The sequence below is a fragment of the Centropristis striata genome, chromosome 19 (genome assembly GCF_030273125.1).
Source record: "Centropristis striata isolate RG_2023a ecotype Rhode Island chromosome 19, C.striata_1.0, whole genome shotgun sequence".
In the NCBI taxonomy this organism is placed as follows: Eukaryota; Metazoa; Chordata; class Actinopteri; order Perciformes; family Serranidae; genus Centropristis; species Centropristis striata.
In genome coordinates this window covers 26,722,548-26,744,998 of record NC_081535.1, presented here as the reverse complement: position 1 = coordinate 26,744,998, position 22,451 = coordinate 26,722,548, and the positions used below count along the sequence as shown (strand labels likewise).

General features: G+C 36.8%; 1 protein-coding gene across 2 annotated transcripts in view; it reads right to left on the bottom strand.

The window, feature by feature from the left end:
- Nucleotides 1–533: 533 nt before the first annotated feature.
- onecut2 (one cut homeobox 2) overlaps nucleotides 534–22,451 on the bottom strand; it is a 41,560-nt gene continuing 19,642 nt past the window's right edge. Inside the window, exons 2-3 of one of the 2 annotated variants that reach the window (XM_059357923.1) lie at nucleotides 3,825–3,899; nucleotides 534–828 (exon numbers count right to left, since the gene is read on the bottom strand). In XM_059357923.1, coding sequence (XP_059213906.1) covers nucleotides 539–828; nucleotides 3,825–3,899 — 365 coding nt within the window. In that variant the 3' untranslated portion in view covers nucleotides 534–538. The remainder of the gene's footprint in view (nucleotides 829–3,824; nucleotides 3,900–22,451) is intronic. The other variant, XM_059357924.1, reaches the window with a different exon arrangement.

Below are 22,451 nucleotides of genomic sequence, written 5' to 3'. Positions count from 1 at the left end.
AAAATGATTGCCATCTTTGGGACACTTGAAGGTTAAAATACCACAAAACTCCCAGAGCTTCTCACACATTCTGCAGTCATAAAGCTTTCATTGGTTTCGTGTTTGGTTGGTCGGTTCCTAGCTTCAATATTGCATATTAGAAGACATACGTTGTCTTCTAGTCTTTGGTATTTGGGCTAGTGTGTCAGCTTATTGTCCTATAGGAGCCATCAGCAGTGAACGTTATCTTCCCCAGTGAGGTTTCTATGTTTTATAGGATAGTTTACCCTTCAGCTTCTTTATGGATTCATGATGGATTTGCAAAAAGGCGGTTAGGCTACAAACAATTCGTCGCAGTGAGCAGCCCCTCTCTCAGTTTGTCACCCTCGACAAAAGCAAGACAGACAAACAAAAACAAAAAATGTAAAAAGTTTGGTTTTCCTCGTCCGTTCGACCGGACGAAACCTCGACCCGCGCCCTCAACCCCTCCACCCCTCCCCACCCTCAACCCCTCCCTGTCCCTTCCCTTCCCTCCCCTCCCCCTCCTCGCCATCTACTATCACGCTTTGGTACAAGTGCTGGACGCCGAAGATTGGGCGCCGGGGCTGGCTCCGTCGTCTGTCCATTTGTCCAGGCTCCGGCGGCGGGCGTTCATGAAGAAGTTGCTGACGGTGGTGAGTTCGAGGCCCAGCTGCTGCGAGATGGTGAGCTGCATCTCCTTGGACGGTCGCTTGTTCTCCTTGAAGATGGCCAGCAAGGTGCGCCGCTGCAGGTCGGTGAAGACCAGCCGCGACTTCTTTGGCGTGTTGTTGCGGTCCTTCGCCGTGTCCTGCTCCTTCCGTTTGCAGGCTGCGAGCAGGGAGGGGTGAGGGGAAGGAGAGTAGAGAAGACAATGGAAGAGGAGGTGGGGTGATGGGAAGAAAAGACAGAAAAGAACTGTTAGTGTTGTTTGTATTATTTGAACTGGAGGAGGATTTAGCAGCGTGTCTCATATGAAACACAAACCGAAGGTCTTGTTGACATAAGTTCATGTTCCTGTGTACATCTGATATTTGCTTTGCTGCTGTCTGTCTGTCTGCCTGTCTGTCTATCTGTCTGAATCTTCCACTATGCCTTTTCCAAATTTTACCAATGCAGCCCAGGTATTTAACAGATTAGGACACAATAGAATCATATGACAAGTAAAATACAATGTCAAAGTTTGAAGTGAAGTTTAATTATCAGTGTTTAGCAGTGGAAGAGGAAGTATTCAGATCCCTTCATCACTTCTGTAAAAGTACTAATACGACACTGCAGAATTACTCCACTACACGTAAATGTCCTGCATTTGTAAAGGTACAAAAGTATCAGCATCAACATGTACTTAAAGTATCAAAATTAAAAGTACTCGTTATGGAGAATGGACCCACTCAGACTGTTTTGTATATTCCAAATATAGTATTTGATTATTATGATTGATGAATTTATATAAGAAGTGTTTGCAATTTCTCAAGGTAGGGCAAATTTAGAAAACTTAATATAGTGTTACGAAGTTTAGTTAAAAAAACAAAATATCGAATCACTTTAAATTGATTATGGTTTTATGTTAACTCTCGACCTGGAAAGTAACTAAAACTGTCAGCTAAATGTAGTGAAGTAGAAGTATAAAGTAACATAAAATGGAAATACTCAAGTAGAGTACAAGTACCTCAAAATTGTACAGTACTTGAGTAAATTGACGTAGTTACATGACAACACTGGTGTTTAGTTCTTCCCTCTACCAATCAAGTTATATTTTCATTTGGGTGTGTTTGTTGTTTGTCTGCAGGATTATGAACATATTCAAGAGTAACGTGAGTCAGAGCCTGGCTGATCAGTACTGAAGAACTCAATTCAGTATCAAAAACCATTACATGAAATGAAACAATCCTCGCTGCATACACACACACACACACACACACACACACCCCTCCTCCCTCACACAGCTCTTAGCGACCTGATGACAGATGCAAATGAAAGATTGCAGCTTTTTGTCTCTCTGCTGCTCTCTGTTTGTCTCGTGATAGATGGTGGAGCAGCTTTAGAGCCTTCTGATCAATGCACATATATGAGTGAGTGAAACATTCAAACCACAGACTCTATATATTTTTTATGGCCTCATCATTTCATCAAATGGAAATATTATACATCTCTTAATGTACATTATTTTAGACACAAATATTCAGCCTGATATATTTGGTATCTTTGGAGACAATGGGATCTCCACTGGGATCTAAAATTAGGTTTTGATGGCAGTTTGTGAATTTTTAAAGCCAAAAACACAGTAGGAGTAAAGATCCAATATATTTAGTGTTGGAGTACAGTGTATCTGCATGATTTGAATCTGTATTGTTCTTAATATCATTGTGTAAAGTTGCTGAATGGAATGACTCAAATGTTACTGTCCCAGTGTCCCTGCTGTTCATCATATCAGGCTGTGATTCTTCTTCTTCTGCTCCCTGGGCGAGGAGGTGAATGTTATAAAGAATTCATGTTAATCCTCCACACTGTCAGGAGCTGTAATACAGTGTGTCACTGACAGGTGGTACTATTGATCTCTGAATATGAGGAGCCACAAACACACTGGGTTTAAACATATGTTCAGTGTGCGTAGGTGTGTGTGTGTGTGTGTGTGTGTGTGTGTGTGTGTGTGTGTTCTTGTACTTCCTACATAGTGAGGACCAGAATATGTTTTTAACCAACAGAGTGAGGACATTTTTGCAAAGTGAGGACACTTCTTTAAAGGCTGATTTCAGACTTTGTTTTAAGGGTAAAGGTAACAATTAGGTTTATGTTAGGGTTAGGGTTGGGCATTTAGTTGTGATGGTGAAGGGTAAGGGGCTAGGGAACAAGGTTAAAGGTTAAAACAAAACCAAATAACGAAACCTAGAATTGAAAAAACATTTTCGTTAACTAAAATAACAATAAATATGACAGTTTAAAAAATAAAAAACGATAACTGAAACTGTATTGTGTGGTTACAAAACTAACTAAAGTTATAGTGAAAATGTCTTTTCGTTTTCATCTTTCAACTTCATACATAATGAAGATGGATCAGACAAAGGAAATAAAGGTAAAATTTACTGTGACCTCTTTTAATCTCCCACCCAACAAATACCCCATTACAAAAAACTAAAACTAATAAAAACTAAACTCAAACTAAGGCATTTCAAAATAGAAATACTAAACTAAAACTAGCAAACTCACTCTAAAAACGAACTAAAACTAACTGAATTTGAAAACAAAAATTCACAACGAAATTAAAACTAAAACTAATGAAAAATTCAAAACTATTATGACCTTGCAAGGGAATTCACTGTTCCAATGAGGGCCCTCACAAAGATAAAAGTACATGAGTGTGTGTGTGTGTGTGTGTGTGTGTGTGTGTGTTCGTTCACGCGTGCTTTGGTACATACATGACAATAAATGGGGGGAAAATGACAATAAATGGCGGGGGGGGGGGGGGGGAATTAGAATAAATAGGGGAAATAAAATTACAATAAATAGGAAAAAATAAGAATTTGCCTGGTCTTTCAGATGAACAGTATAAAAAAATAAAATATTCAAATTTTTGGAATTCTGTTTTAGAGTTCTGTATTATTCTAATCACTTATCATTAATAATAAATGCTAAATGCATCTCTAAATGGGAAATATTGTGTTCACATTGATAACATCGACTTGAGTTTTTATTTTTTTATTTTTGTCTAAGTCTAAACTAGAAATGTTGGAGCCGACTATTTCCTGGCTAACCTCTGTGATAAAACATGTGACTGTGTTTTAATGCAGCTGAACTGTTGATGACTGTCATGTGTGTTTGTTCTGCACCTGGCATTTGCTGACTGGGCTTGTGTTGATCACCATGAAGCTCTGGTAGCTGTGAGTAACTGGAGGTACTTCCACCTGACAGAAAAGAGTATACAGGTTTTTATTTTCAGTATTATTTCCATGCATATTTCATGCATGCATATTAAACACAACTGACGGTCTAAGATAGATCTGAGTGTTAATTATGATGTCTGCATTATAATTTGATCTCAAAATGACCAAATCAGTGCTCACGTAGTGATATGATAAGAATAATAATATACAGACATGGCATAGGTAACATTGCTGGCTTCATCTGTGTGTTTCTGTGTCTTTCGTACCTTTTCACAAGTGAAATTTGAAGGTACTTGTACTTCGGTATTCCCATATTCTGCTACTTTATACTCCTACTTCACTATATCTCAGAGATAAATATTGTATATATATATTTACATATATAATATAATATATATTTGATAGATTTAGATAGCGCTCGAATCGATCTTATAATATCTGCCAAGACATTAAATTGGGATTAATAAAATGGGATTAATAAAATTAGTTTGAAAACTGGATGTAAACAATTTTGCTGTATACTCATAATATCAGACATTCAATAGACATGTATGAAGATTTTAATAAGGAGGCAGTACAGGTTTAATTACTGTTGTGTCATCTTTTTAAACTATTATGCTGCATTGCAAGCAGAAAAAAACCCTCCACAAACAAAACTATTAAATGCAGATCAACAAATAAATAATAAATAAATACTGAAATTCTGTAACTATATTTCTAATGCACCCTTCCCTCAGTCTGTCCTTCCCGTTCTGCTTACTGTAGCTGGATGAAAAGCAGCTCAGCAGCAGTTTACCTCAGACTTTAAAGGAAAAAAAAGTGCAGACACATTTACGTGTAAAAAAGGAGCAATCAAAATCACCCACCCACACACACACAAACGCAGTGTGCCGTCAATGGAGACGGAGCACGCTCGAGTGATTCAATCAGGCTTTTTTCCCTCTGGTCGAGGTTACAGTGAGGATCAAATACGCAATTATATTATTCAAAAGGAGTTTACCGGTTTGAGGAGGGGTGAGAGGAAGGACGGGGGAGGGGCGGCTGTTCTTTAAAGGTAAGGGTTGAGTCAATAGGATCAATAAAGCTGGGTTCTTCTGTCTTTCATCAGCTCCCTCAGAGACATCAGTGTGTTGCTAAATGCGTCTCTAACTGCAAACGAGATCAGCAGAATCTCTCACCTTCTGTCTTTTTTCTCCCCGTGTGAGTCAGCTGTTACAGCCTGCCTCATCTCTCTGATTATACAATGATTACAACTACAATCATAGGATTATTCAATCTAAAAGCACAACCATTGTGACATCATTTAGTTTTTTCTGAATTTCTCCATGTGGATGAATAAAGGCTCTATAAGTATAAGTATCTATATGTAAGTATTAGGGCTGGGCGATATGGACCAAAAGATACAATATATATCCTGATATTTTTATTGCAAAGTGAGAGCAAATGTTTAGTCAAAGTCAAATATGACATGTCACAAGAACTTTTGATGAAACCGTTTATTGGTGTCAACATAAATAATGTATAACAGGAGTACTTTTTTTTGTTTTTAAATCAAAGCTCCATAAAGTGCACATTTAAATAAAAATAAAAAAATAGCCAATGAAATAAAATAGGCCAATCTTTTTCTGAAATGAATATATTTATATGAGAAAAGAATAACGAACATTACAAAAGAACTAAATATGACAAACCCTAGTAAGGGCAGCATTTATATATAAAGAAAGGGAAAAAATTGAACTATATCGACATATGCGATATGGTCTGATTCCATATCACATTTAACAATATGTCGATATGTTTTTTATATCGATATATCGCCCAGCCGTAGTAAGTACATTAAATTACTTTTTAATGAGACAGTATGAAATGAATTTTTTCAAGACTCAAAATTCATAAGATTCAAACCAACAACCTCCAGTCTTCAATCTCCCTGAGCTATCTCCTCTGACACACAACTGTTTTTGGTCGTGTTTGACTTCTTTATTGTGGTGTTAGACCCTAAAACTGACCATCCGTCACAAGACTGGAACCAACAACCTTCTGTCTTTTAGTCAGTCTCCTATCACACTGAGCTGTAACTTTTGGATTTTATAATAGTTATGAAAGTGTAATACTATAACTATGACCATCAAGCTATTTCAAATAACTTCTAGGCATTTTTGGACAAACAAAAGAATGAAAGTATTTTGCCATTTTTTTTTAAATTTGGAATCTCAAATGATGGTGTTTTTCTGTAATTATTTGAAAAAACTCTACTACTACATGTATCAGCAGAGTATAATAAGACCATTTTGAGAGATTCGAGCATTTAAAATTTTTATGACTTTCACGAAAAATTTCGGCATGCTATAGTATACATTTTTCTCAAATTTCAAAATATGTTTTGTTTTGTAATTTCCGGAAAAGCCACCCTACTACATGTATCAACAAACTATAATACGTCCAATTTTGAGAGTATTGGGGCATTTAAATGTTATGACTAGCGAACATTTAACTCGGTCAAGACGAGCTGACATGATAGAACAATTGTTGTCTGATTGAATCAAATATCTTAAGACATATTTTCTCTCATGGGTGGCCAAAATTGTCCGATAAGCATCCTATTTTTTGTTGTTGTTGTTTCTCTTGCGTGAAATCTTTACTTCTTCTACTGTTTACTGACGGATTAGCCTACAGCAATACATTACACTGCCATCTTCTGATTCATGCAGCTTTGTTTATCTGCTCTAAACCAGTTGATGGAAAGATCCCAAATTTACATTTTCTTAAATGCGATGTTTCAAAATTTCACTTCAAAATTTGCTTCGACTTTAATGGAACCACAGCTTGTGTAGAGAACAAATCCAACTGAGTCCTGTAGCTGGAGATAATGCCAAGAAGAACTTTGTGCACCAACATGATAAACTGTTAATTATACTGTTTGAATTAGTATGCTTTAGAGGTGTTGATATGTGAACCAATCTCAAGCCTTATTCTTATTAATTATTGATAATCCAACATAATCCTTATCACCATCACAATCAGTCACATCAAAGTCATGCTCAGCTCATCACAGTGATGTCATCTTCTGCCTGCAACTGTGATCATCATTATGATAATCATACTGATCATTATCCTAATCATCCACCTATCATTACTTCTCTGTCATTCAAAACAATTTTCATCATCATTATCATAATTGTCAGTAAACTTTTAACACACATGCAAAAATGCTACAGATTTGGTCAGAAACACTGACTCAGTATATTCAGTTCAGCTTGAAAGTTAAAAGACACAGCTTGATGATGTCACAACCGTAAGCCCCGCCCACAGAGTATCCCATCTGGCGTTTTTTTTTAAACGTTGTATCATATGGTATGTAGATATGGCAGAGACAGAGGAGATTCCTGCGTTTACAACTTGCAAAAATATTCACATTGCCAGACAACTAAAAATAATATGCATTGATAACATAACATTACATCCATTAAATTTTGGTTTAGTGATCAGCTTTCCCTGTGGCCATCGACTGTTAGCTAAACCACAACCACAGTTGACCAATCATAGTTTAGCAACCGCAACCAAGCTCAGCAAGCCTGCCAGACTTTGGCTTTCTCCTAGTGATGTGCCAATGAAGCCTCATGAACCATTTTCTTTATTTTCTCAGCCCACTAGATGCTGATATCTGTTCAACAAAGGTCTAAACGCACACATCACCTTCCCTTCTGCCTTTTAATTTAAAGCAAGTATTCCATCTAGTGGGCTCAGAAAATAAAGAAAATGGTTCATGAGGCTTCATTGGCACTTCACTATAAGACACTCCACTGTAAGAGCAATACTAGAACCTTTCAGCTAGTGGTCGGACGAGGACCAGAACTTCTGGGATTCCTGTGTTGCCAGCTAATATCCGGATTACAGATCATTGTTTGCAGTTTGATTAGCGACTTGAGACATGAGAATGTAGTTGAGAGACAATGTCTACGACCGGATTGTTTCACAAGTTAGCTAAGTTAGCTATAACTATTTAAAAGAAACCTCATCAGGCAAAAGCCAATGAGTTCTATGATTGTATTCCAACCAATACATTCAGCCTCTTTTGCTCTCCACACTGACTGTTTACTTGCAGACAATCAAAGTCCACTGAAATGTGATTTGTCAATACTACTGTGACTACAAATGAACCACAAATGCAAACCAGAATGCTGGTCGGTGGGGTTGGTTGCAGGTTACATAAAATGAAAGCCCCTTTTAAAACTAGTGCATCCCTTTCTTAGTACTTATTAGTTTCAAGAACAATGCTGTTTTTAAACAGTGCGCTGCTGTTTCTTTGACTTTTAGCACAATATCAGAGACTTTTCAACCAACGGGCTGAGGAAATGTTAAGGCTAATAAGCTAGCGAACAGGAGATCATAAACCCTGCCAGCAACTGTTGTTCTGTACGTAAAACAAATTAACTAAGTAACTATGACATGACATTGATGCAGCATTTGGCTATTCGCAAGAGTAACACCAGAAATTGGGAACAAAATCTGAGATGTGGTTAACGTGTGTTGAATCAGGGTTGTGAAATTATCCCTTTTAAATCAGAAACAGAAGTGAACACAGCTGTTTGCAACTTCTGTGGCACATAATATTTACATTTACAAACACATCAGCTGCGCACCCCCACTGGTGACCAACAGGTCAGGCCTGAGATGCATTATTCCACTTTAAAGCCTTTTCTTTATTCACTTGATGGGGGTTGAGAGCCTCAAGAGGTGGTAACACTCACAGCCAATACATCAGTGTATTATACATAGGTTTTATGAGTCAAGGGCTGCTAAACGTCAATAGAAACATCAAGGTGATATTTTATTGAAGCTGCTATTTCCAGTGAATATGGAGAAAGGAGAAGAGGAAAAGATGGATAGCAGAAGAGAAAGGGAAGATGATGACAAGAATAGAAATGAACAAGATGTTAGGAGACAGAAGGAGAACAGTGATACAGACCAGAGAAAAAGATGGAGGACAGGAGGAAAGGAAACATAAAGAGAACAAGAATGCTTGTCCAAAATGTCAAACTTTGAAGTTTACTTTAGTTGAAGCGGATTAAAATACACAGTTTGATATTCTCCTTGCCACATGCTTTGGTCACAGTATCATTTGTTGATATTTTATAGAGGCCATAGGACACCACTCCTTAATAAAACAGATTTAATATTTGGCGTCCCTCAGGGCTCTATCCTTGGTCCGATTATTTTCAGTGGCGCACGGTTTTTAGAAAACCCAATCAATCGCTACGCTGACGATACGCAGCTGCATATCTATGTCCAAATGACACCCATCAACAACTGCATTGTAATAACTTGTGATTTAACTCTATGGATTAATTTCTCACAACTAAAAATAAATAATTTAATTAATAAATATCACAAAACAAATATGGTAGACACATATTAAATATTAAGACACATACTTTTAACATAGCATCTCCTGAGTATGTTTAAAATATTGAAATGAATCATTGTTTAATTGTAAATATGCTGTTAGATTGCTTATTGGATTTCTTTAATAATTAAATTTTATGTAGAGCATTGTGTGTTGCATATTATAATCAACTGTGATAAAGAATTAAAGGTTATTACCAGTAAAAGTTAAAAGAGAGGAAGTGAGTGAGCCAGCAAGTGTTGGTTTCATTTTACAGACAGACAGAGAGGAGAAAGAGCTCAGCAGAGTCATTAGACACTGATTTCATCCTCACCACAAAGATAAATCACAGTCTGACGGCCTCAGTGTCATGCATGTCTCCTGTTACTGATGGACACCATTTCCCACAATGCAATATGTAATGGAAATGGAGGAGGGACTCACAAAAAAGCAACACAATGTAAAATGTTGCTCGTGAATATAGACGTCCCATTGATAAACTGTTGACACACGGAGTTCCAGTAAGAATTGACAGCTATTATTGAACTATATGCTAACGTTAATGTTAGCTTCCTGCAGTTTACCATTAAAATCTACCAGAGACCTGATGTGTGTGATAAAACTGTGCTCCAAAGACACAAATGGCGGACTTTCACCCAGGAGAACGGGGTTTGTGTCCCGTGTGAAAACAAATTAAATAACTTTTTACGTAACTTCAGTGGCTCACGTCACCCTCATAACAACTTCCCTTCCAGCATTTATGTACATTTATTTACTGTTTAAACTGTCTTTTATAACACCTTATCAGGACGGTTTTTGCCCTAAACCTAGGTCAGTGGTTTTGCAGCCTAAATTCACCAAAACAGCCTTTTTACAACCGCGAACCATACCTGTATGTATCAAGGTTATTATAATTACTAGACGAAAACAAAATAACAACAAAACAAAATAACGAAAACTAGAATTGAAAAAACATTTTCGTTAACTGAAATAAAAGTAAAAATTAGGTTTTTTTTTTAAAAAAAATGACCAACTGAAACTGTATTTGTTGTTACAAAACTAACAAAAATTATAGTAAATTCTAATGTCCTTAGTTTTCGTCTTTGTCAATTTTTTTCATATGTAAACCTTTATATTTATTTATTATTTATATGAAATATATTTAATCTATCTGGTTTTATGACTTAATAAAATTATTGGGGCTAAGATGGATCAGACAAAGGAAATAAAGCCAACATTTATTGTGACCTTATTAAATCTGGCACCCAACAAATACCCCATTACAAAAAAACTAAAACTAACACTAAAACTAATAAAAACTTAACTAAAACCAAGCATTTTCCCAAAAATAAAAACTAATTAAAACTAGCAAACTCACTCTAAAAACTAATTAAAACTAACAAAAATTGAAAAAAAGAAATGAAAACTAAAACTAATGAAAAATCCCAAACTATTATAACCTTGGTATGTATAACGATGCACGTTCTATCTTTAGAACGTTCCGCTGTGCTGTGGGCCGCAAAACACAAATCTTGTTGGAAGGAGACTTGTTAGACTAATTAGTTTTTTTCCTCCTAAAAAATCTAAGAAAAATGATGTGAAGCCAACAGTCTAAACCTCTGTCAGCTGTCACCAAGTCGAGCGTACTAATAACCAATCACTCACTTATCATAAAGCCCAAGAAAACGTTTACATATATAATTGAACAGCCAACATGGGAACATAGACAGAGGTAAATGTGAGAGGTGGAGACGAAGAGACAGAGCCTGAGAAGAAACAAGGGACCACAACGACAGATTAAAAGAAGAGGGAAAGAGAGTTTGGAGATCAATACAGCTGAATATAAACTCCATATGTCTGTCTGTCAGACTCAGACTGGCTTCATTCTGTAAGAAAAAAGGATTTGTAGCACAAAGGGCTGTCTCTCTCTTCATCCGCCGTCTCTTATGTCTCTCTCTGACTTTCTTTCTGTGTCATTTATTGCTGTCTTGCCTTTCCCTTTGTCTTTCATCATTGCTTTTTCTTCCCTCATCTCTTTTCTCTATCATATATCTTTTGCATCTTCCACATTTTGGCTTTCATCATCTCTCCTTTGTCTCCATTATCTCCCTCGTCTTCCTCCCTCACTCTTTCTTCTGCTGCTGCTCTCTTCTTCCTTCCTGTCTCCTTGCCTCTGTGTCTCCTTCATCTTCCTGCCCCTCCTACCTTTCTGTCTCTCTCTCTTCCCTCCCTCCTTCTTTCTCCTCTCTCCACGTCTCTCCTCTTTCTTCTCTCTCTCTCTGTATCTTTTTTTTATTGCACCATTACCACTTAAGCCTTGGTATCCATTACACAGAGGGCATATAAGTGCAGGGTAAGTAGTAAAGTCGCCCTTCAACGTACACTTCGCTGCTCGTGTGTGGCGCCACATTTGGACGCTTCGACACTCCGTCATGAGCCGGCAGAGCTCGGCGATGTTTTGATGAAATCATTTATCAGCTGTGACATGGTTACATTGTTAATGTGCTTGATGTCGTCATAGTGACACCGGAGACTTTTCCCCCTCAATAATCACAACTGTTAACTGCCATTTAATTCTGCAGATACCGCCTCTGGCTCTGAACAGCTGGTGAAAAATGTCTCCACATAATTTCAGTTTTAAAAATAAATAAAAGATCCCTCTCATGACCTCAATTATGGTTCACACAACAAGGTTATAACAGTTTTGGATTTTTCATTAGTTTTAATTTTAATTTCGTTGTCAATTTTTGTTTTCAAATTCAGTTAGTTTTAATTATTTTTTAGAGTGAGTTTGCTAGTTTTAATTCGTTTTTATTTTTTGGGGAAAATGCTTCGTGTAAGTTTAGTTTTTATTAGTTTTAGTGTTAGTTTTAGTTTTTTTGTAATGGGGTATTTGTTGGGTGTGAGATTCAATAAGGTCACAATAAATGTTGCCTTTATTTCCTTTGTCTGATCCATCTCAGCCCCAATAAGTTTATTAAGTCATAAAACCAGATAGATGAAATAGATTTCATATCAACCAAAAAGGATTATGTATGAAAAAAGTTGACAAAGACGAAAACTAAAGACATTTTCACTATAATTTTAGTTAGTTTTGTAACCACAAAATACAGTTTCAGTTAGTTATCGTTTTTTTAAAAACTCACGTTTTTATTTGTATTTCAGTTAATGAAAATGTTTTTTCAATTCTAGTTTTCGTTATTTCGTTAGTTTTCATTAACTATAATAACCTTGTCACACAACATGGTTATCCTACACCTAGATATACATATAATGGACTGGAAACATTTAAATTTCATATGATTAATAAACATACTTGTTGAGAGTATACATAATATTATGTCAGTTAGTCGAAACAATCTCCTTCTCAACACAGGTAAACCAGCTGCCACAGAGCATGTAGAATCAACAAGAAAAAAACACCTGTATCAGTTAGAGCTGCAACAATTATTCGATTAATCGAACAATAATCGATTATTAAATTAATCGTCAGCTATTTTGATAATCAAATAATTGTTTTGAGCAGTTTTTTAAAGACAATAAGTCCAACTTCTCTGATTTCAGCTTCTTCAATGTGAATATTTCTGGTTTCTTTGTTCCTTTATGACAATAAACTGAATATCTCTTTGGTTTGTGGACAAAACAAGAGATTTAAGGACATCATCTTGTGGTTTGGGAAACACTGATTGATATTTTTATACATTTTATTGACCAAACAACGAATCGATTAATCGTTTAAATAGTCGACAGATTAACCGAAAACGAAAATAAACATTAGTTGCAGCCCTGGTATGAGTAGATATTTAGGTTTATGTGAGATGTTGTCCCATGCATTCAGAGAGGGACTTGTTGATGATCTGAAGGAATGACTATAACTTGATGAAAGACAATATTCCTTCTTCCTATTCTGTGGAATATGTGCAGACTTCATGAGATGCTTGAGTTCAGAGTGGCAGCCTGGAAAACACACTTGATGCATCATATCTCAGCACTTAAACTCACATACACACACACACACATACACACACACACACACACACACACACACACAGATGTATACGGAGACACACAGCATTGTAGCAATCAGCACTCCACTATAAGCTTGTATGTGTGTGTGTATGTGTGTGTGTGTGTGTGGTTGTGCTTAATGCACCACGATGCATTCCTCCTTCCGTGTTGAGACGATAACCGGAAATGGTACAACAGACTAAAGACTCTCTCTGTCTCTTCCTCCCTCTCTCTAACACACACAGAATAAGTGAGAGCATGAATGTGAGTCTATCAGCTGAGAAATAAGACAGCACTGAAGTGTACGTCCACATTGATTTTTGAAGTGAAACATCTCAACAATGGATTCTTAAGAAATTCGTTCGTGTTCCCCTAAAGACAAACTGTTACAATCCAATACCTGCAAAAATGTCAACATACTAAACTAATGTGGTGAAGACATTATTATAGCTGAACACGTAGGTCAAAGCAGCACTCTACGGTAGAGGTGGGAATCAATGCATCGGCCCCACGATATGATTTTATCCTGATGCTTGAGTCACGATACAATATTATTGTGATATTAAGCATTTTGCGATATGGTGAGTATTGTGATTTAACTGTTTAACTGCATATTGTGTCCACAAAATTAAATTGAATCAAGAACTGTTCTGTCAAATAAGAGAAAATTCTCAGTCTAATCATCTCACTTCAGTCTTTTTATTTCTCCACAATGAGAGTCAAACCCACAGACTGACTGACAGTGTATCGCATGAATACATTGAAACGGCTGAATATACTTCTTCCTCTGTGCCATAGAGCTCTGTTATTGTCCAAATCTGTTAAAAACACATTAATGATCCACACTGTTGCACTGGGTGCATGTTCCTTCATTACCATGAACACACACTAGTTTGTTTTAACTTAATTGCACACACACCGTCCTGCTGCCCTGAATGTTCACCAAAGTAGCACTAAATTAATCCACAGCTGAAAATAGATCCAACAAATGCACAATTTCATCCTGATTGTGTGACTCAGTTGTTAGAGTGGTCTCCTACTGATCGGAATGTTGGTGGTTCGATCCCCGACCATAGCAGCCTACGTGTTAAAGTATCCTTGAGCAAGATACTGAACCCCAAATTGCTCCAGATGCTGCGTTCATCGGTGTGTGAATGAATTCCCACTGGTGGCAGGTGGCACCAGTGTGCCCTGGTAGCCTCGGCCACCAGTATGAATGTGTGTGTGAACGGGTGAATGAGCATAGTGTGGAGTGTAAAGCGATTTGGATAAAAGCGCTATATAAGTGCAGTCCATTAACCATTTACACTTGTTAAAAAAAAATACAGTGCACAGGCGTTTTAAGAAATTACTGGATTCACACCTTAAGTAGGAACCAATGGGTTTTCAACGAAGACAGTTCCAGGGCCGGTTCGTAGCCGGTACCTAATCTTGAACCAGTTCCTCGCCAAAGAACCGGCTCTCTGCCAGGAAACTGGTCCAGAGCGGCACCAACTCTTTGCTGGTATTGATCCACGAACCACTTTAGTCAACAAATGTGTTGTACTAGTCGTTTTTGGATGCCAATGTCAGCTCGCAAAGCCAGCAGCAACATTCGTGAAAAGACAATGTAGTCTGCCATTGTTGCTAATATAGAGACGTTTCTGTATGCTATTATGCTATTTAGTCACCTTTGGGGTTAGACCACTTCATTATTACTGTAACAACAGACAGTGGACTCATAGAAAATGACTCCATAGTCATGCAATCATAGTGCTAATTTTAAGGGTTAAAGGCTGTTTTAAAGTAAAACATTAAGGGTTTCTGTTTTCTAGTGATGTTAACTTCCTGCACTACTACTGCACTACTTCTATTGAGACAGAAATGGATAGATCTGTTTCTCTGACTGATTGTACCGAGGAACAAAGAGTGAGAGAGTGAGTGTGTCCAGAGATGCTTTATCAGTGTAGAATCTGTATGTCCACACAGTCTGTGGTGACATCACCGGACAAAGGTCTCTCTGACCGCTCAAACACACACACACACACACACACACACACACACACACACACACACACACACACACACACACACACACACTGTAATGTATCTCCAGTTGTTTACCAGGAGAAACGGACTGACCAATCAGAGCTTCGGGTGGCTCAGTGATGTCATTGAGCTGATGAGGAAATGGCCTCAGAGGAGTTTGATGTCATCCACCTCTCTCTCTCTCTCTCTCTGTCTCTCTCTCTCTGTCTCTCTCTCTTCTCCTGCTTTCCATTTTGTCTCATTCAGCTCTGCTTCTCTGTAGTTTTCCCTCTGCTCTTCAGCAATTTGTCATTTTTACTATAATCAAAAAAAATGACAATAATAAAATACAATTGCTGTTAATTGATGCTATTGGCATCAGATCATCAGTCAGTTAGACTAACGATGAACTGGACTGGGAAATGTCTTGATGAAGCCCTCGGAGCCGTGGTGCCTGGCCTTTTTAGGCTATGAAATCTAAAAATAAATTTGTGTGAATGTGAATTGTGACCAGAAAATTGATTTTTTTTCCCCTTCCTTTAATTTCATCTTAGGGTTTTAGAGGCCCAAAGATGTAATTTTATCCAAAATTCAAAAAGGGTAAAACAGGTAACAGTAATAAGGTACATTATGTACAACAGAAATATTATTTACTTTATTATTCCTTTTATCATCCTGTGACCCCTCAGATTTATCCCCTTCCAAAAGCACATGTTAAATTCCACAACAGAGTATAAACCATTGTTGTAAACAGATTGCATTGTGGGACTTCTAGAAAAAAAATAGTGTTTACATGGCATTTCCCCAAACCATTGTTGGGAATTTAGAACAGTGGTCCTCAAATGGGGGTACGCAAGGCACTGCAGGGGGTATGTGAGATTTTAAAATATACATTTAAAAAGTAGCATCCATGCAAAAATCCTTTAAAAATAATTATTTAATAAATATTTTAGGAAAATACCTGTCATATGCCACCTGGCATCACCTGTCAATCACTTGAAGACTCAAAGATGGAGTCGTGGTTGAAGCGTAGCAGTTATAGTGTTAAATGGTTATATGCTCACTGTTTTTACTACATAAGTTTGAATCACTACATTTTAGTGATGATAAATATTTGCAATATTGCAATAAATTTAGTCATGGATTATTAACATCTAAAATGTTTGAAATTGATTTTTTTTCAAATGTTTGAATTTTGTATGTGTTTATCAGTTCCAAAGTTTAATAAATCAGACTGATGGCACAGCGCTCTGTTTTTAAGTCTTTTTTTTTTCAACCATGCAACTATGTGGATACGTAAATATTTTTTAACTAGCTATGAATGACTCTCAATTTAACATTGATGCATCTATGCCCTATAAAAATTAACAAGACCATCAGTGAAGTGATTGGCTATTCCTATATAGTTATTCTTAATTGTTGTGTGAACCGGACAAAGTCACACAAAACACACAGTCTGTGTTTTGTGTGACTTTGTCCTTTACATTTTCCCAGCAAGCAAAGTTTGGCAGTGAGTCACAGTTAGTCAGTAGTTTTGACCCTATACTTGTGGTTATGGCTGATACTGGGGCAGGATCAGAAAAGGGAAAAAGAAAAAAATTGAGCAAAGTATAAAAAAGAATGGACAGTGAGCACATGGTCGGTCATTACCGATACCAATAGACATATCTGTGATGTAGTAGAAGCTTATATAATGACCGAAAGCAGAACATTTACTCTCCAATAAGCTGCAGTATTACAAAGAAGAATACAGAATAGTAGACAAATGGGGCATTGCATGTAAAATCTCATGTTCACATCAATCTCATTTATCTAACCACAACTCAACAGATTACTGCCTGCCTTCAAAATACATTTATTACAGTTAACACAATTTCATATTGATACTAAATTACTAACAGCAGGCAAATACTTCCTCACATACACTGTAAAAAAGAAAATCGGTTTAATTTACGGTAAAATACCGGCAGCTGTGGTTGCCAGAACTTCACCGTAAAAATGACAGTGAGTGGGTTTTCTACTGTTAATATAGGTGTAAATAAAAGCAAAAACTGTAATTTAGACTGAAAAGTCCCTTTATTTTGAGGGTAATTGTGTCCTTGTGACAATATTGTCTCCATTCATTTTCATTGAAGATTTTATATTTTTACAGTAAAATTTTCTACCGTTTTAAAAAAAGTTTTGTACTATTTCTTGATCTACGGTAAGTAAAAGTATCTATTACTGTGATATGCAATTTTTAATTTTACGTCCTATTTCTCATGCAATTTGAGAGTGTTTTACTTTAATTTCTACAAACCATTTTACAGTGTATCTCATGTATATGTGAATGTAAATAGCATGTTTCAACATGTCCTTTTGAATTAAACAACATAAATGACATTTAGTTGCCTTAAACTTGAATTCAAACTAAACAAATCCAAACAATATCTGCATCTATCTGCAAAGCGTACTAAAGGGACAAAGAACGGAAGGTGTACTAGTTCTCAGAACATGGTTAAAGTGTAATGCATTCATGTACAATGAATAATAATGAATACGATCTTAAATGTGCTTTAATAAAGTTATTTGTTAAAGAAAGATGCCCTCTAAGTACCTCTTTATAGTCTTATTGGTGCATATTTTCTACATACAAAAGGTAAAATTTCATCCCAGCTCAAATATTAAAAACATTGGCTGCCATATTGGTAATTAGTGAATTTTTCGTCTCGAAAAATGGTATCGGTTCGGTCGGGCTCTGGTTCAAATAAATAACAGTATAATAAAAGTTTGATGTCAAAAGTGAATGTTTTCCCGTAAACTTTGAGAGAAAACATTCACTAACCTTTAACCTGCTGAATGTTGACAGTGAGGATAAGTCAGAGGGAAGCTCTGTTTGGACATCAAACACACACACACACACACACACACACACACACACACACACACACACACACACACACTGACAGAGTAATAGATGATGAGTTAACTGGCCTCTCAGTACCTTTTCTTATCAGTGATGTTTTTTGGCAGCCTGAAGCCTTTGCGCTCAGTCTCACAGCACACAGCTCCAACAGTGAGCAAACACAGGCACAAAGATAATATTCTATGATCAATAGATTGCATTGTTATCGGTGATTGATCAAAAGAAGGTTTGGCAGCTATATGTGGACATCCTGGCAGACCGCTCACCGCTGTTTGTCTCCAAACGATCAGCGACAACTGACACCACTTGATCCTGTTTCTGGAGCACACGTGTCCGTATACTTCTGGCCATATAGTGTTGTTTTTTCCTTACCATTCTTCCAGTTTTATTATTATTTTTTACTTTGATTTTCTACTTTTCTGTAATTATTTATTCCTATCTTCTTTTTCTTCACCCACATGTTTCCGTCTGCTTTGTTCAGCTAAACCTGTCTCCATTAAAGGCCGTAATATCTACAATTGGATGCCATCCATCCAATATGAAACATAATCCAATAACAGACAGATTGAGCTTAATGAATCCAGTTATGTGGCACAATCAAATAGAGGAGGATTCCCTTCAAACCCATCTGTCTGATACACATCACACTGGCTGCTTTTAATGCTTTTACCGCCAAATCTGCAGGAGGTGAGCAAGAGGGAAAAAGAACATTTTGGCCATGTTTTGGTTTGATTTGGACACAAAAGAAATGTGCACATGAGGTAAAGACACCGTCCGATCATCCCAAAAAGAAAAAAGAATCCAGTTGTGTAACATGTATACATGGGTTCAGCATGTCTGAGGTAAAACATAATTACAGTGTTTCCACATGGTAATCTAAAAGCCTGGTCCCAACAACATTAAAACAACATTTTGCAGAGAAATCAATTGATTTCAATGGAAGCACCACCATCAGCAGGCTGCTCACTGAGGAAATAAGCACACATTTTCTTCTTGTAGTCTTGGGCTATTTTGTCCATTTTTCACTTTTCGTGTCTTTGTAAGTCATTTTGTGTCATTCTTTTTTGTGTCTTTTTTGGTCGCTTTGTGTCTGTTGTGTCTTTTTTTGTTATTCTGTGTCTTTCTATGTCATTTTGCGCGTCTGTGTGTTTTTTTTTTTGGTCTTTCTGTCTTTCCATTTTGTGTCTTTTTGGTCATTTTGTTTCTTTCTTGGTCTTTTTGTGTAATTTTGTGTCTTCTGTCTTTTTTGGTCATTTTGTGTCGTTTTTTTAGTCCTTTTGTGTCTTTTTGTGGTCATTTTGTGTCTTTATTTAGTCATTTTGTGCATTTTTTAGTCATTTTGTGTCTTTTTTAGTCCTTTAGTCCAACATAAAATGTGATTTTGAATCTTTTTTTTTTCTTTCAAAACAGTATTATGCTCAGTAAAGAATTTTAAATGTTGCAAATGTGAACAAAGGTTGCAAATAAACATTACATTACATCAAGTTCTATCATTTTATATAAAATATATTTGAGCTTGTCTCCAGTTTTACTTGGTATATCATCATCAAACATCAAACTGGCCTCATGGAGTTTACAGCCAGAACTTTAGAGGTAAATTTACAGTAGGGCTCCACGCTGCTTTGATTTCTAGTCTGGATGTCATGAAGAAGTCATGATTTGGAGCTTTTGGAGACTCCAGAGGGCTAATATGCGAATTCATATTGTAAAATCCCAAACAGAGACAGCTATTGTATTAGCTATATTGCACCATCCAGGTCCATAAATCATTGCTTTGCAAGACACGCAGCACGGTCTGCAACTGGGAGAAAGGAGTTGATGAATAACATACTATCACAATACCATACTGTCAGTATACACTCATCAGCCACTTTATTAGGTACACCTGTGCAACTGCTCGTTAACACAAATATCTCATCAGCCAATCACATGGCAGCAACTCAATGCATTGAAGACGAGCTGCTGAAGTTCAAAACAAGCATCAGAATGAAGAAGAAAGGTAATTTAACTGGCTGGTTGTTGGTCTGTGTATTTCACAAACTGCTGATCTTATGTGATTTTCACACACAACCATCTCTATTGTTTACAGAGAAAAAGAGAAAATATCCAGTGAGCCAAGCTGCATACGTACTGTGGTCAGAAGATGGCAGCCAACGTCACTCCTCATCCCACGACCTCAGATATTCTGATATTCTGACCACCATCACCACAATTCAGACTCACTCCACGCCTTCAAATGTACTCAAAACCACCTTTTCAAGATAACATACAAGACCTGACTCACACCGCCAAACCTGAACTCATAAACTCTCATCTCTGGTTTTGTTTTCTGTATTTTGTATTTGTTTCAATGTGTTATGTTGAGTGACTTTGAGTCCTTTTAAAAGCACTAGATAAATCAAATGTATGCACAAAGCCACTTTATTAGGTACACCTTGCTAGCTAATTAAGTGGCCGGTGAGTGATTATATCATAATTCTGTGATAACCTTAACCCTAACCCATTGGAGGACAATCATATGGTGATACAGCACCATATCTGTGTAACTTAACTACTGTTAGAACCCTTTCTGATTTCAAAAGGAAATTTTTTTTTGATTTACAGCACTAAAAGGCATTCTTGTGTGGGCAGATTTCTGATGTCAGTGTTCTCGACCACTTGTAAAATGTCCCCTCATGTAGGAGAAGAGTAAAAATGAGAAAATGTTGGTGAATGCCAGAAATTATTGGGTACTAACTAAATAAGGACGAATCGTGGATACCTACAAAATTAAGAGGGGACTTGTTTACATATAATTTACTGATTGAGGCACATGAATAACCTAATTGGTCCAGTGGCCATGAAAACACAACATGCTAACCACCAAACCATAAGAAAATAAACCAAACAGCTCTACCAAGTAGGGCTGGGCGATATATCGAATTAGACCATATTGCATATATCGACATAGTTCAATTTGTGTTGCTTTATATATCATGCTGCCCTTACTAGGGTTTGTCGTATTAAGTTCTTTTGTAATGTTCGTTATTCTTTTCTTATATAAACATATCTATTTAAGAAAAAGATTGGCCTATTTAATTTCATAGGCTATTTTTATTTTACATTTTTATTTATTTAAATGTGTGTTTTATAGAGCTTTGACTTAAAGGTATGACTTAAAGGTATGTTGTTATAAAGTATTTATGCTCACTTAAATATAAGGTTTCAATAAAACTACTTGTGACATGTCTTATTTGGCTTTCACTTTGACTGAACATTTGCTCTCACTTTGCGATATATATATCGTATATATCAATATTCCGCCTAAATATATCGGGATACGACTTTTGGTACATATAGCCCAGCCCTACTACCAAGTTTATAAAACACAAAAAACATACTAAATGTTCCAATACGCTAATATTGTAGGAAGAAACTGAGCATTTTGCAGAATTGTCTGATGTCAACAGTCTTACTGATACCTTTCAATTACCAAGTTATTTATTTGCATCAATGCATCATGAGCCATTCAGATACAGCTGCCCTCTCTCTCTCTCTCTCTCTCTCTCTCTGTTGTATAATGTCAGCTCTTTCTCCCCCCTCTCTCCCCTTCTCCCCCTCCTGCCTCCATCTCTTCCAGGAACTGGTCTGGATCAGGTTCCTGCAGATCAATGGAGATCTGGGTCCGCACCGTTTACGTTATCGTTGCCAGTATTAATGCTCTTTTAATCTGCTCGGGATTAGAGCCATCGATCCACATCACCCATCCACACGCACAGTTGAGCCCAAAACTGCTGTTTCACACACACACACACACACACACACACACACACACACAGACAAAAGACTGAGACCAAAATAACAGAAACAACAACAACACCGTGAGCAGAGACAGGAGCAGGAAGGACAACAAACAGAATGTGCGCCCACTTCCTTGTTTGTGTTCGGTCTCAGTATCTGACCATCAGAGTATTGATCGGTTATAGATACACATCAGCACATTTACATACGGAGAAGTGCCCGCTGGAGCAGTAACACACACATCGCACACCACACAGAAGTAAGAAACATTCAAATGGTGTGGGAATATTATTAGTATTTTTTCTTTTCTTATATTGTTGTGGGTTTCAAGTGATAATAATTATATATAAAAAAAAAATATATATATATATATATTGTAATGTTATATTAAATATTATTGATTTAATTCTATTTACAATTGATTTAATTTATTGACAATAAGAAACTGCTGCTATTATTATAATGATAATTTTGTATGATCAAATCT